We start from the raw sequence: 16,433 nt of genomic DNA, 5'->3' as shown, positions 1-16,433 counted from the left end.
ACCGATCTTAAGCAAAGAGCCAGTCAAACCATCGCTCATGTTTTGAACATGCAGTGTATGAACAGGTGGTTATAGTATGATTTAAATCTCATAATTAATTTATGATTTTGAGTCTGTTTGAGTCTCAGAGTGTGACTAACATATATATTAATGACTCCGGTATCATTTAGTGCTTAAATCATTTAATGTATGTGCTACAATGTTGTAGTCCCCGTATGTGTGTGTCTCGGGGAAGCCCTCCTCAGCTTTGCGATGACAGAATCTCTTGAAGTCCTCAAGCCAGCAGCTGCAGGAATCTGAGAGTCCAGAGAGATGAATGAGGGGAGCTGGGCATCAGCAGGGACATTATCCACCCCGATACCTGCGCCTCTCATTACAGGACAGCCCTCTTGTCTGTCAGAGATGGTGCTCTTTTTTTGGCCCCATTGACTTGCACTAAAATGCAGTACAACATACTTATCTTCTTCAATATATATTCATACTGGTTTTAAAACCACAGCACAAGGTTAATATTTGTTCTGAGGGGTTTCTGTCCAATCATTGAAAGTCAATTAAACCAAAACTTAGAAAATCTATAAAGGTCATTATGAAGGTGTTAAAACGTGCTTTGGAAAGATTAAATTTAGTCTTTTATTTATCTTCAAACAATGATTGACTTTTAAAGGGCACCTATTGTAAAAAATCTTCTTTTCAAGCTGTTTGGACAGATCTGTGTGTTGGTATAGTGTATAGACCATCATACTGGGGTGATATGAACACACCCAGTCCTTTTTTTTCAATTTCACTACAAAAAAAAGGGTCGGCCAATTGGAGCTGTTTTGAAATCGATCGCACCATTACGTAGGTGTGCGATTCCCCCCGCCCACCGAATTGATTGACAGCTGCGCGTATTAACATATCCTGAGTTTGCCGTTTCCGCCATTATCAGCGTGAACGTCGAAGCGATGCCACCGAGAGAACACCCTTGTGCTATTTTAGGATGTAAGGCTCAGCACAAGAGCCTTCACCGTCTTCCTGCAAATGAGCAACAGAGGCTTAAGTGGCTGAGTTTTATCTTTGAAGACAAGGTGCCTGAAAATGTACCAAAACTGTTGTATGTTTGCGCTAACCACTTTAGCGTAGACTGCCTCGAGAACGCGGGACAATACAACTCCGGATTCGCGAGTAAATTGTTTTTGAAAACTGGATCAGTTCCTACAATACGTGATCCTGCCTCACTTCAAGTAAGTATTACATTTTATGTACTTCTAGCCTTAGCATTCTAATTATGATAAGCCTATGAATAGCATCTGCGGCTAAAGTAGCTTCGGATGTTTGTTTGCAAGTGTTTACCTCTTATTGTGCTTTTCAAAAACAGTCTAAATACTCGAAGCTGCAAATGGTAGTGTGTACATGAAGGGGGTTTAGCCATTAGAAACAGAAACCGTAGAAAAATAGCAACATTGTAAAAAGCAGTACCACTGGCTAACGTTACAGCTAAAGTTTGTTGTTGTTAAATGTTTGTTGTACTGTAATGGTAAGCCGAAATGAATAGCATCTAAAAGTTAAAAGCAGCCAAAGTTGCTTCGGATGTTTGTTTGCATGTGTTCACTGCTATTATGCTTTTCTAAAACAATCTAAATAATCGAAGCTATAAGTGGTAGTGTGTACAAGAAGGGCTTTTAGCCATTAGAAACAGAAACCGTAGAAAAATATAAACATTGTAATAAAGCAGTAACCAGTACTGGCTACAGCTAAAGTTTGTTGTTTATGTGGGATGTTTGTTGTAATGTGTATACTGTAATGTTAAGCAGAAATGAATAGCATCTGCGGCTAAAGCTACTTAGGATGTTTGCGCGTTTACAGCTATTGTGCTTTTCTAAAACAGTCTAAATACTCGAAGCTTTAATTGTTAATGTGTCCATAAAGGGGTTTTAGCCATCAGAAACAGAAACGGTAGAAAAAATTAAACATTGTAATAAAGCATTACCACTGACTAAGTTACAGCTAAAGTTTGTTTTGTATGTGGGATGTTTGTTGAAATTTTTTCACTGTACTTGCACGTGGTCTGCAGTTGTTTACAATAAGATCGGTATGTTTTAATCAAATAAAGGTCATTTTAAAAAAAATTATGTTTTCTTACAAAGGCCACGACGTCGACAAAGAGCAACAAGGTGGATGTTTGTTGCCAGACAGAACCATTTCACACATCTTTACACAGTGTTGGTACCCAGTTGTCTTTTAGGACGCTTCAGGCTAAACGCAGGAGTACAAGTAAGTTAAAATTTCTCAGTTTATTTTAAGTTGCTGCATTAGAAACGTGTTTTATTATCTTCATAAACGTGCAATGAGATTAATCATAAAATTACACTATAGGTGTCCAGACAACAGTATCCAGTTTTGAACTGACTGTACCATCAGCATCCTCTACTGCGTTTATGACTTCGACACCCCTCAAACCTTCACTAAAAAGACCTCGTCTGGAGCTGGAGGAGGAGAAGGAGGAAGAAGAAGCCGAAGAGACTTTGACAGAGTCAAAAATTATAGCCCAAGACTCGGATGTGAGATTTGACCCTGCAGAGGAATGCACATCTGCAACTGAACCAACAGACTTGTCGTGAGTTTATGCATTATGTAAATTATTTGAAAGATTGTGTATTGTCGTCATAACATTCATCATCATTTTTTTTTTTTATTATGTACATGTGTATATTTATTTTTACAGAATCCAAGAATGCCCAGTTCATAACATTGCCAAGTTCATTGTCTATGAAACATGCCTCATGGAGCTCTTCAGTGACTGCCCAGTGTGTCAGAGGAGATGTGATGTAAAGTCACAAAGGCTTGGGACATTTCTGAGCGTACAGCAAGTCTGCCCACACTGCGAGTTTGTAAGAAAATGGAACAGTCAGCCAATTATTGGTAGTACTCCAGCTAGCAACCTGCATCTTTCTGCTGCAGTCTACTTGAGTGGTGCATAATTTTTTGTAGTTGAAAAGGTAATTATCTATCAAAATTTATCACATTTCTTTTAGAAACATAATATAAATTTTGTCACAGGGTGCATGCACATTGTACTAAAAATTCTCCTCTCTGTTGTCAGGTATTTGCTGCCATGAAACTACACATTTTTAAATATGATTCATTTCGTTGTCATGCAAGACTTTGCATTGAACCTGCTATTGTCCACAAGTGGAGAAATTGGCAGAGTGAAATGCTAGAACAGCTCAGTCGAAGAGAGAATGTGATTGTTGGAGGAGATAAGAGGGCTGACTCCCCAGGTATTTAGTCAAAAGATTTCATTTCTAATTCAATACAGTCTAATAAAAAAAATAAATATGAAATACATTACAATTATTCCAAAAATGTGTTTGAAATAATTATGTACGGTTTGTTCTTGAAGGTCACTCGGCCAAGTATGGGAGTTATACAATGATGGACCTTGCAACTAACACAGTGGTCGACCTAAAGTTAGTCCAGGTAATACAGAAAAGTGTTATGTGAACTAGCATAATTTTTTGGATGGAAAATGTGTGATTTTTTTTATATATATTTTTTGTCCTTATTTAAAATTTTATAGAGTAATGAGGTGGGCGGCAGTTACCATATGGAAAAAGAAGGCCTAAAGAGAAGCCTAGACCTGTTGGATGCCCGCGGTGTTCGTCTGGAATGCATCATCACAGACCGACATCCTCAAATACAGAAATATCTCAGGGATCGAAATGTCACTCAGTTTTACGATGTGTGGCATATCGAGAAAGGTATGTAATGTAGCAGTTATTAATTTACTTAAGATTAAATTGCTATTTACAGTTCTTACATGTTTATTATTATTTTTGTGTTGATGTCTTTTTTTTTCTTTAATTTCCAGGAATTTCCAAAAAACTGGACAAGATATGCCAGATAAAGGGGTGTGAGAAGTTGCGTAAATGGTTGCGTAGCATCAAAAACCACATCTACTGGACTGCTGCATCATCCACAACAGGTCCTGAAAGAGTGGCAAAGTGGACCTCTATCTTAAACCATGTACATGAAGACCCCAATTTTCCGGCTTATCTGCATCCGCAACGGATAAGCAGAGACAAGAACAAATGGCTGTCGGCTGGTAAGTTGTATACAGACAAATAAAATATTCTTTGCGATTAAAACTAATGCAAAACAGAGCTTGTTTCTTTGTTCAGATTTGTTTTTGATTCAGACTCTAATACCTTAAATTTTTGCTTGTTTAGCAACGATGCCATTCTACAAGCTGGAGAAAGTTCTCGCTAACAAGAGAATATTGAAGGATGTGGCCAAGCTAAGTCCTCACCACCAGACGTCAACTGTTGAAGCTTTCCACAGCGTCCTACTGCGGTTTGCACCCAAAAATGTGGTATTCCCATTTCTGGGGATGCTATGCAGGTAAAGCCAATGATCAGAAATTAATATTTACAATACCATACAGTCTTGTCATGGTACGTCATTTACATTTTTCTTTTTGTTAGGTTGTACTTGGCTGCACTGCATTACAATGAAAATGCCGGGCGTCCCCAGGCCACATCAGCAACTGGTAAACCTATTTACAAGCTTGCCTTTCCAAAGGCAAAGAAAGGAGAGTATAGGGTCCGAAAAGTGAAGACGCAGCAAACTTTCGGTATGTATATAAATGTTTATAGTATTTTTAATAATTCAATAAATAAAAAAAATAATTGCACTTTACATTCACAATGACAACTCACTACTCAAAATACAAAATTAAGTTACTAAAGAGATAACTGTTATATTGCACAGGTTATGTAAAAGAGCTGCTGGACCTCATCTTCAACCAAGTGTTTGTGGACCCATCACCCTATGTTGATGAAGTGTTGGGAATTCACATACCACCTGCTCTATCATCAGCCTGCGATCTACCTGAGATGGAGGAGGCTATCTCCAGCAGGGTGACCCGCTTCAATCAATAGCTATCCTAAAACCCACATAGCTGCCCTGCTCTTCAGGAAACTGTCTCCGAATCTTCAGCACCACACAGGCAGGAATCACAACACGGACTCTCCGCCCGAGGAAACCCCAACACCAGCTCGCAAAGCTCCGATAAGCCAAAAAGCGGCACTGTCTAACAGAGACATAATAATGAAACATTGTTTTAGAAATTGCACTACAATTTGAACTTGGGAGTTATCACATATACATTTTTATTTTTGATAAAATAACTAGCTTTAACAACATTTCAGAAGTAATATTTTGTTTATTCAACTGCCAATGTTTGATATGTTTATGTGTTTGTAGATATACTGTACTTTCTAATGTTCATGGACAATTGTATTTCATTCAACAAAGTGACAACTTGAAGTTTATATTTTATATTTGCACAAGGATACATTTTATATTTGCCAATCACATTTTAATTTATACTTCAATATAAAGTTTTTATATGACTAAGGAATTGAAGCATCTTTTCTGAAGTGTTGATGTTTCTATGCCATACTGATTTTTATATATTTTAAGAGTTTATATATTAATGTTTAGTGAAATTAAAATTATTTTTCAATAAAAAGTACATGCATTACTCAGCCTTTTATGAAGTCATTCAAATTGTCATCTCAGAAATAGCAGCAACAAAAAAGGTACGTATTTCATTTTTATTGACATTGAGGTAAAGTTGGTTTTTATATTCAGATATTCGGACATTCTCCTTAATAGTATCATTTCTGTAAAGTATTCTTTGCAAATTCAAAATAGGGAAATCGTATTAGCAGCAAATGACAAAGTACAACATTGTTTACAGTCAAGTAGATAGTGTTAATGTTGTTTACAAGTCATACTTGCATGCTAAATCCGATCGATTGTTTAAACTACCATGGTAAACAATACAGGGACTCCTGAATGTGCGGATATAAAACCAACTTTATCGCTATTTTATTGACTACACAGCGTTAATGTGCTTAAAAGGAAAGCGAGCATGCAGATCATGAACAAGGTAACCTGCTATTCTTTCTATTTATTTAAACTCACTTTTGCACTCCACGAAGTCGCAGGGGACCATAGTCTGCTTTGTATATATTCGATGCATTTTGCAAGGAATAAATATTGAAGCAAACGGGATCCATTCCTGGATGCTCCGTCATGCACGAGGGTTGCAATTCCAGTTGATCCATTCGTCTTCTAACCTTATTACACGACACAGTTATGCTGTTTATTATCTCATTCGATGTCTTTAGAGCAGCAACGTAAACTGGAAATTTACCTGCGGTATCTCCCAGCAGCATACATTTTCAGCCTCAGTTGGCATTTTTTCACAATTGCCACACGAGCACCTGCCAATATTTGTCAACGTCAATATTCATGAATTACGAATAAATCATACCAATGCAAAATTTATCTCTGTGGATATCTTTATGTCTTGTCTGTGTTTGACGTAACGCATGACGTTCGCGAACTTTATCAAACAAATTACGGATGGCGCATGCATAGTTACATAGCGGCTGAAAAAGTATACAAAAACATAAAATATTTTGTATGTACCACTCTGACACATTCTGGCACATTCGGATTATAGATTCCTCAACAGTCGACTCTGCTTGATCTGTGTCCGAGTCTGTGTCAAATATGTAGGGTTGAATTGTGTTCCTCTCACTCATGATGACTCTTACTGTCTGCCTCTGTGACGCGGTGCACAAAGCAGACGCGCTCTTGGCTCCGCCCCCTTGTTACGTTGGGCGGGCAGTCAAAACTCATTATCATGTTAAACAACACACCCCAAAACAGCAACCTGTGTACACGCCTCTAAATTTACACTTTTTAACACAGCATAATAACAATATCTAAATTGCGTTTTGATCTGAACCTACATTGGCACACTCAGAAGAACCATAATATTACTATTAAATCTCAAAAAAGGGCTAAAATATGTGCCCTTTAAATTGAGCATGTTACTTTCATGGAAGCTCAAAATCGAGTGCATGATGTTTATTTGAGTTTTTATATTTGACATTAAGGGATAGTTCACACCAAAATGTTGATTTCTGTCTTCATTTTTATGTACTCACTCTTGTTCCAACCCTGACTTTCTTCTGTTGAATCCAATAGAAAATATTTTGAAGAAAGCTGCAACCACTGATTTCTATATTACTTGTTCTTCCTACTAAGGTTAGTCAATGGTAGCAGCTTTTTAACCTTTAAAATATCTTCTTTTGTGTTTCAAGGTATGAAACCACAAGAATTTGAGTAAATAGTGAGTACATATTCTTTTTTTGTGTGGCCTACCCCTTTAAGTGATGTGTATGTGTTTATATGTGAATAAATGTCAAAGTAAATCAATTCATTACATCATGGTGATCTAATGCTCTATGATTGATTTTTGCAACAGCAACAAAAGCACAGGCCAAATGGTAGACTCCATTCATAAAAATAGAGGTATTACACTAGTAATAATAATAATAATAATAATAATAATAATAATACCAGTTAAAATAAGAATTAAATTAATAATACATTTGTTCTTTATAGTTTTAATAGAAACAGGGATAAAAAAAAACTTTTCATAGGGTTTCTAAAATTATAAAAATTCAATATGATTAATTACTAAACAGAACTACAAAAACAGAAAGAAAAAAAAATATAACATTCAATTTAGTCTTGTGAAATTAATATTCTTTAAAAATATTTCCTAAGTGCTGTTTAATGTACAGAGGTTTTTTTCAACACTAATTTACTAATTTCTAATAACTGATCTCTTTGCCATGATGATGGTAAACAATATTTCACTAGATACTAGTGTTCAGCTTAAAGTGCAATTCCAAGGCTTAACTCAAGTCAAGTCGAGCTTTATTGTCTGTCCGTTACATGTGTGGACATACAGTGGAATGAAATGTCGTGTCTCGCAGGACAACAATGCTAAATAGATTATTCATAAATACAAACACAACACTGGACATAAGAGCTATTTTAAAAACCGATGCACAACTAACATATACTATAATATACTTAACTACACACATAAAAGAGGCTATACAAGCACTACATGAGAATAAACAATGTTGTGCAGAATATTGTGCAAGAAAGGCATTAAAGTTAAATGTGGTGCGAAAATAATTATTTAAGGTCGAAGCAAGCAGTGCACCATGATTGTGGTACTTGTATAGTAAACATTGTTTTCTAATTAAGTCTTTGTAGGATGGAGTTTAAAGGTGCATTAGAGAGAAGCGTGTTTCTACAGGTGGTTTGTCAAGCCCACTCACCTGTATGAAGCACAATTCTAAATCCACAATATTTCCAAAAGACATTAAGGCCCAATTTTATTTTTATATGCCTACCCCTTGGCCCTTGAAACAGAGTGAGATGGGGAAGGGCTTCATAATTTACCCCTAAGAAACGGGACATCTCTACAGCACCAGCACACGTCATCATATGTCATCGCGATCTCTTACTTCATATAAGAAGGATGATCGTGACTGCTGCTATTTTTTGGTATTTATCTTCAGGAAATCATAGCATATAGCTTGTCATCATAACAATATAATGTGGCAATAAGCTCGTAACTGTGCTGCGTATTTACACCTTGCCCATATTCATCTATGTAAAGACACGAAAACAGCATTAACATTATAGCAGACACTGTAAAAAGGTCATTCCTAGCTACTAGACTTTTCTGACATGGTTTTGAGTGTCATCGAGTGTCAGATGTGAAAGAATGTTGTGGGACTGCTATACTATTATTATGGATTAAAGATATAGCGAAATTTAGTTTTTATTTGATCGTTTTTGTAAAAAGTATAACAGTAAAACACGAACACCATTATTAATGTATTAAAACATATGCTTGTTTGTTGTCAAAATTCATATTAATGCCAAAAAATACTAATTTGTGCATCTCTTTACTTCCGTGTGCAGCCATGCGGCCACTGTAGAAGGTGTATTCTGGGAAATTTTCATGCCCCTTGGTTTCAAGTGTGGTCCTGAAAAATCTCAGTTTCAAGAGCTATCTAATCCTTCCCATTTGCACTACGCCTTTAAGCTAAAGAGAATTTGAGGGATAAGGGGAAGGGTAAGGAGTAGAATAGGGATTGGGCTGAAGTGATTTAGAAAGTATCTATAGTGCAAATGTGCAACTAGGTTATTAGGTTAACTAGGCAAGTTAGGTTAATTAAGCAAGTCATTGTATAACGGGGATTTGTTCTGGAGCCTATTAAAATTAAATAATAACTGTACCCTTAACCTACCACAATAAACCCTGTAGGTCATATAATGTGCAAACCGTGACCTCTGTTGGATCACGACACCTCCAGTTTTACACATTTTCTAAAAGAATGCAGGGCTAACAGACAGGTGCATGACACTACTAATCAAGTGTGTTTTTTATTTGCTTTCAAACAATTCTGCCAACCAAAACACACACCCCCACCCAAGACTCTTGGTTGGTTGAGATCTCAAGTAGCTCTTAGACGGATCGACAGCTGGTCAAACAAGCTTAATAGAGCAGTAGCTGGTCTGGAGTAGACTCTAAGCCCATTAACTCTTCTCCAGGCCTGCGATGCTGCTCATTGGTCAGTCAGGGATCAGTCTGCTTCTGTTTTGATGCCAGCATGACCTAACAGCAAGGTTGATTGAGTGTCTTTGGAAATGGGGGTGAAGTACCTAGAAATTTTAACTACAGATTGAAGTAATTCCACTGCGCAATTTTGTTTCTCTTTTGTTAAGTGTGGATGTGCTCGGTTCGTGTTTCTGATGCCGTATTTTGTGACCTGATGAGAGGGGTGTAGACGGTTGTTTTTGTCACGTATGGATACAGCAAGGGGGTCTTGGCTCTGACTCTACAGTTGGTCTTATTTTTCAGATGTCACACTGTTGACATCTCATTACAAACTCTGTGCCCATACAGACCCCATACAAGGACAGCTCTGGCTGACATCATGCTGTGTGTGGCCGGTGTGCATTGAGCGCTGTTTTTTTTTTTTTTTTTTGTCTTAGGGGCTGTTCATAAGGAGTGTGTTTTTTTATATCCAATGAATTTTAGATACCATGTGAAGTTAAAAGAACTTCACCTTTCACATGTAGTGCTGCTCATCACTGTTCCAAAGCAGTAGACTAAGTAGAAGTATTTGGATGCAGGACAAATATTGCAAGCTTCTTTTTACAGGCACTCAATGGCTGTTCGGAGACCCTCCTGCTTTATGCTGTTTTTTCTTTTTTTTTAAACCATTCCAAAGCATTGCGTCTTGTGTTTTTAGAAGTAAAGATGCATTCGGTGTGAATGAGGGTCATATGTAGACATCATGTAGACATGTAGACATCTCTTCTGATGTGCTGCTCAGTGGCGCAGTATACTATCATTAGCTATGTTTCTATCCAAAGATGCGAATTGAATGTATGCGCAAAACTGGATTATCCATCCAACGAGTCAAAGAGAACAAAATCATCACTTCCTGATTAACTGGCGCCAAATATCAATAGTAAAGTCAGAATTTGCTGCGGTAGAAGAATCTGTGTGAATCTTTTCTTTATTGAAAAAATGACTTGCACTTCAGAAGACAATGCCAACACTTAATGAACCTTTGAAGGCGTGAGATGCGGACCACAAATGCTCTTGACAATTCTTGAGGTAATTAATAATATAATTACACTAAAACTGAAATGGTTAGTGCGTTTTAGAATGTCCAAAACAACATTTTAGATGTTTTACAATGTGCTCAGCCTGCGGGTTTATCCTTTCACACATTTTTATCATCACACGATCTCTTAGAACAAAATCACATGACCTTTGTTTAATGTGCATACTGGAATTTGTTCGGTTTTCATCGTAGTTTATGCACATTTTTTCTTATCGAATTAAAAGTTTATCTTACTTAGTTGTGCTAATATGTTTTTATGCACATCTTCAAAATTGATGAGCTTCCTGGCATTTCCATCAACCATTTTATGTGCATATTCAAAATGTGCATACAAATAGTTAGGTGGAAACAAAGCTATATATATATATATATATATATATATATATATATATATATATATATATATATATATATATATATATATATATATATATATATACACTGTAAAAAAAAAAAACTCTTGAGACTTGTTAAAAAAAAAAATGCAATATACTACAGTATAGTGATACCAACTTGGTACCAAAAGTACCAATATTGGTACCAATCGGTGCTGAAATAAAAAAAAGTGACAATACCAGCATTTCCTGCTCAAGTTTGTGTGCTGCTGAGTAGATTCTTAAACACCTCTGAAGGCCATTGTGCTCATGTGCTCAACAGATAAAGCTGTGATAATTTTTTTTCTTTAAAATTTCCATTCCAATTAGTATCAAATTTGGTACTTTTGACAACCCAACTATAAAAATAGTTCTGTTGGATGACCTAAGCAGTTAATATATTGTTTAATAGTGTTAAAGTAATATATTGTTTTTTTATTGTTATGTCAGATTTATGTATAATTTTAAATGAAATAACTATGTATAATAAATTATACTTAACATAATATACATCATATATGTTTTAATGGATGTTTAAAAAATTGGTCTGTATGAAATGAATTTTTTTCATTGTCTCTAACATACACACAAGGCTGCATTTATAATATATAGAAAATATTTTAAATGTATTTTACAAAAATCTTTTTCATCTTTTGATATCAGTATATATAGAGCTGGGCCATTAATCGAAAAGTAATCAAAATCGACAGTCAGAACATTAATAATTTTTGATAAATAATTTTTTCAGGTCAGTTTTTTCAATTACTTTCCCTACCGTGAGTCACGTAACTGGGCTCTTTTTAAGGCTAATTTATACTTATTTTATTAAGATTTATACTTATTATATTATTCCGATATTATACTTTCTGCCAAGCGCATGTGCATGGTCCGGTGCAGCCTTTGCATACCTCTTTAAAAAGAGGCTACATGTCATAACGACACGTATCGCAAGCTTTGGGATTGGTCAGTTAGGTAGTGGTGATGAGTGTGGGTGGTGCGGGGAGCCCATTTTTGGCAATGTGTGTTTTAATTTCAGTTGTTTGGCATTGATGTTCAATAAATAACTATAGATAATAGCTAGTGTGTTTTCCCTTCAATTAGTTTTAAATTCCTTCTTTCCAAAATCTCTCACTTTTTTACAAAACCTGTTAGTGAACTCTGAGGGCAAAAAAATAAATAAAATTAAATTAAATAATCGTTCAATAATCATAATCATGGTAAAATGTTCAATTAATTGAGATTTAGATTTTAGGCCAAATCACCCAGCCCTAAATATGTATGTATATTCTATTTTCGCTTTTCCTCCAGCATTAAAACTTGTCAGATGGTTCTTCAGTAGTTTTTCTAATGTGCTGATCTAGAGCTCAAAGAAACATGTATTTGCTTTTTCAGTGTTTCCAGTACTGTCACCACTTTTGAACATAGTGTGCATGAAGACACACACACAAACACAAATATATGTTTTTTTAACAATTGTTTATTTTTGTTTTAATTGCATAATTACAGACACATGATGTGTTTATCCAGAGCAAACAGGGCAACACATCTGGCCTGTGTGCACGTTCCCACGTGCGAAAGCGAACTCCAGCGTACGAGTCTGAAGGGCAACAGCAGCCCTCATTCTGTCGGCCCTCTCACATCTGGATTCAATAGATGCTGTTTGGACGTATGAGGGAGGAGCGAGTATAAATAGAGTGACTGCCATAACCAAACTAACTCTCTCAGCTCCTCCCTCACGCTGGGCCAGTGTCGCCCCTACACCACACTCACGTCCTTCCAGCATTCCTTCGCTTTCTGACAGCCAAACGAACAATTATGTCCAACGACTTTAAAAGAACTGCCTCAAAAGAGCTTGGATTAGACGAAGATGGTGATGGATGAGTATGAGCGTAACGTTTGGTCATGTTTGTTGATTAAAGCTCCTTTTTTTTCTGGCTAAACATGCAGCTAAAAAAAGAGTCTCTCATTTGACTATAATAATGTGTATTTTCGCAGACCACATAAACAAAACCGAGCGCTGGCACAGGGTGGTGCTGTGCAGGGGGCAAAGCGTAGCTGTTCTTTTTGTTGTGGCCATCTTAAGTGGAGCCCTGGCCCTAAACACATGCCCCCTTTGTAGGGCACACGTGCATGTCCCTCTTTTTCGCCCCACCCTCTACTCACAGTTGGATGGAGGCATAAATGCAGAAGAAGAGTGGGTGTGTTTTAAGGTGCGGGGTCAGACTAGCCAAGCCAAGCCACGTCAAGCCAAGCAGACCCCTCTTGCTTGAGCAAGTTTTAATTTGCGGAGACTCTGAGATGTGGACCCGTTCACCTCACACACACTTAAACACACACACACATACACGAGCAAACATGTGCTTGCGGATTTTGTTTTGTCGCTTCATCTGCCTTCACCTCTTTGATTGATCATTTCAGAAGTCTCTCATCTAGGCCGAAATGAAGCTCCGTTGGGCTAGTTTTTATTGTTTTCAACCTTGTGTCTGTGTGTGTATGTGTGTGTGTGTGTGTGTGCTTGCTTTTGTCACAATGGGCTGTTTTCCAAAGCGGCAAAGGAATTCTACAAAAATCTCGCCTTATGGAACTAATAAAGAATCAAACCAGCTTAGCATTCCAGGAGTCTTTAATACTGTAAAAGCATGTGGAGAGGGAGGGTTGATGTCCACGCCATGTAAACTTCTCAGAGCAACAACTTGCTGTTACTAGATAACTTTAATATACACTCCATCTAGGGCTGCGCTGATTAACGATATTATATTGAATCGCGATAAAATTTACGTCAACACCAATTATAAGCTCTGAACTTTTTTACTCTACTGTATATTAATCAAAGAGCCAATCACAAAGCAGGAATGTGAAACAATGAGCATGTAAATGTTGATATTAGAGATAGACGCCACCGAAAATAAGCTATGCTATTTAATGGACCCACTAATTTTTGTGGCTTCAGTCTTTGTTGGGGTACTCTTTTAAATCTGGAAACATTAACAACTTCTATCGAAATATAAATTGTTATCGTTCAATATGGAACAAAATTATTAAAATTTCATTTTTGCCATATCACCCAGCCCTATAACTTAATGGACATGTTCTCATCTTAAGGTTGTGTGTTAAAAAAAAAAATTCTCTTTTCTATATTAATCATGTTTTTAGATTTGGAATACATGCTGGAATAGTTAGTGGTTCATTCCGCTGTGGCAACCCCTGATAAATAAGGGACTAAGCAGAAGGAAATTAATGAATGAAGTTTAAAGCCTAAAAGCAGATGCATTTAGACTTGCTCAGTTTTGTCTGGAATGTGACCCAAACCACCTCCTAAAGTGGTTTGAGCGAACAGTCTATGGGCTTTTACACCTGCCGTTTTCACGATCAGATTGACTGATTGACTGACTGATCAGAAAAAATGCATTAAAGTGACCAGGTGTCAACAACACCTTAGTGTTTATGTCAAAATAAATATACCAAACCGTTTGTAAGAAGCATATTAAATTCAAGTAAATACACTACCGTGACGTTTCAAATTACTACTGTAAACAAAAATATGGTTCTAATGTTCCATTGTCTCATCAGGTTTTTTTTTTTTATTGTTGACAAATGGGTAAAACATAATAGCTTGAAGTGGTAAATGTGGCAAAGTGGTAAATACATATAGCAGTACACTGAAAATCAGTTTATATAGGCTGAATTAAAACAAATTAAGTTGAACATTACTAAATCTTGTTAAAAGTAGCCCGTATAAATTGTTTGCAATCACTTACCTTAAAATATTATCCAATTTAATCATTGTCAGTGAATATGGTTTTAAAATTAATAACTGATTCTTGATGAACTTAAATGGATGAATTATGATGAATTTTGGTGTTGCATGTAATCATTAAAAAGAGTTTAATATCATCTAAACTATTTAACCATATTTCACATCTCAATTATTTTTCATATATCAGATGGACTGAGCCGTTCAGGATCATCATCTGAATGTACATCTCTCTCTCAGGCTCAATGTTTGTTTGAAGTGTAGCGAGAGTGTGATGGAGAGAGGAGGAGGGAGGCAGAGACAGCAGAGGTTGTCAGTGATGGAAACAGCTTGTCTGTTTATCAGAGCATGTGTGTAATTGCTCACAGAAAGAGACACTTTGAAAAGCCTGAGATGAAAAGGAAGGGGAGAAAAATAGGAAAACAAAACCAGCCCCCCCCTCTTTTCTCATTGGCTGTCAAAGTTGGCTGTGGTCCTTGCTCTATAAATCCCAATGCCAGCAGCTGGAGACGAGCGAGAAATAGAGACAAGACTCCAAGAGGGAATGACTGATGTATATCTGTAATGGTATGCACATTCATACAGAAACTTTTCAGTATGGGCCTTTTGGTTTGGTATGCATGTTTACCAGAAAAATACTGCGTTTACACTGTACATTGTAAAAAATGCTTGGTTCCACACAATAGATTTATTTTATCTATGTTGGGACAACATGAAGTAATTAAGTTAACCTAAAAGTTTTTTACAGATTTAAGTGGATTGAGTCTATGTGTGAAAGTTAATTTGATATTAGTAGTTTTGTTTTATTTTAAGGGGCACCTATGATGAAATCATCTTTTGTAAGCTGTTTGGACAGAAATTTGTGTAGGTATAGTGTGTCCACAGTCTTACTGGAGTGATAGAATCACAATCAGTATCTTTTCTTAAAGGGTCACGAAACACCAAAAAACATTTTTTGAGCTGTTGACAGTCGTATATGTGTCCCACACTGCTAAAAACACTATTAAGACACCTATATTTCACTAAAAAGTGTAAATTGGTTATTTTTGCGTTATTTCAAGCAAATTCGTACTTCCTGTTTGAAACGAATTTTTGAAGCTGCGTCACGGTCATGACATAATAGCTTTGTATTCCAGCGTGCAGACTGGGCGTCTGTGCCAGAGTGAGTCTTATTACGTCTTACAGTGTGATGCAATAATGCATGAGTAAGGCTTGGTTCAAACCAATCAGCGCGCTCTATTGTGCAACTTCATTAATATTCATTACTGTTTACACGACATAGACGCCACTTTGTGTTGGCAAAACAAGCGTGAAGTGTTGCTTTAATAGTTTGCTGCAGTTAAGTTTCGTTTTCATTTTCTCTCTGTGAGAGCTCATCTGGATCACGTGTGGATTAACAGTGTACGCGACGCTCGACAACAATAACTTACGTGTCTAAGGAGGATTATTGTTTACCTGAGAGCTGTTCTCATCTGCAAACGCTAAGATCGGATTCGCTTGTAGTCTCCTCTTAATAAAGATGCGGCTCTAGTTGCTGGTGATTGTCCTGTCTCTACAGATTTGGTAAGTGAGCGACCAGTGCTCTTTGTTTATTCAGTTTGTTCGTATCGAACTAAGTTAACTATTGCACCGAGTGCAAACATGTTAGGACCACAACCAAACTTTAACCTCGTGTAGGGTTTTTACCGCATTTTGTGACCGGAATAACACACACGGCTTTCTGACGCTACCTGCCGTGTG

At 36.7% G+C, this 16,433-nt stretch overlaps 3 protein-coding genes across 4 annotated transcripts in view; 2 read left to right on the top strand and 1 right to left on the bottom strand.

Moving 5' to 3' along the window:
- igf1ra (insulin-like growth factor 1a receptor) overlaps window positions 1-16,433 on the top strand; it is a 168,190-nt gene that overhangs the window by 66,194 nt on the left and 85,563 nt on the right.
- Window positions 921-5,524, top strand: LOC147839721 (uncharacterized). The gene is made up of 11 exons (XM_087293147.1): window positions 921-1,223; window positions 2,127-2,253; window positions 2,356-2,596; window positions 2,705-2,978; window positions 3,083-3,260; window positions 3,383-3,459; window positions 3,560-3,740; window positions 3,851-4,084; window positions 4,209-4,380; window positions 4,464-4,612; window positions 4,750-5,524. Exons 5-11 carry the CDS (start codon window positions 3,095-3,097, stop codon window positions 4,917-4,919), a joined length of 1,149 nt encoding a protein of 382 aa, XP_087149273.1. The 5' UTR covers window positions 921-1,223; window positions 2,127-2,253; window positions 2,356-2,596; window positions 2,705-2,978; window positions 3,083-3,094; the 3' UTR covers window positions 4,920-5,524.
- On the bottom strand, window positions 4,608-6,616 carry LOC147839720 (P2X purinoceptor 7-like). Its single transcript, XM_087293149.1, has 4 exons — window positions 6,481-6,616; window positions 6,203-6,272; window positions 5,971-6,125; window positions 4,608-5,071 (listed from the first exon to the last, which is right to left on the bottom strand). The coding sequence occupies exons 1-4, from the start codon at window positions 6,594-6,596 to the stop codon at window positions 4,909-4,911; spliced, it is 504 nt and encodes a 167-aa protein (XP_087149275.1). The 5' UTR covers window positions 6,597-6,616; the 3' UTR covers window positions 4,608-4,908.

The sequence above is a fragment of the Danio rerio genome, chromosome 18 (genome assembly GCF_052040795.2).
Source record: "Danio rerio strain M-AB ecotype USA chromosome 18, GRCz13ab, whole genome shotgun sequence".
Classification (NCBI taxonomy): Eukaryota; Metazoa; Chordata; class Actinopteri; order Cypriniformes; family Danionidae; genus Danio; species Danio rerio.
Note: the sequence above shows the minus strand (reverse complement) of the source record. Positions and strands in the feature narration are given on the sequence as shown.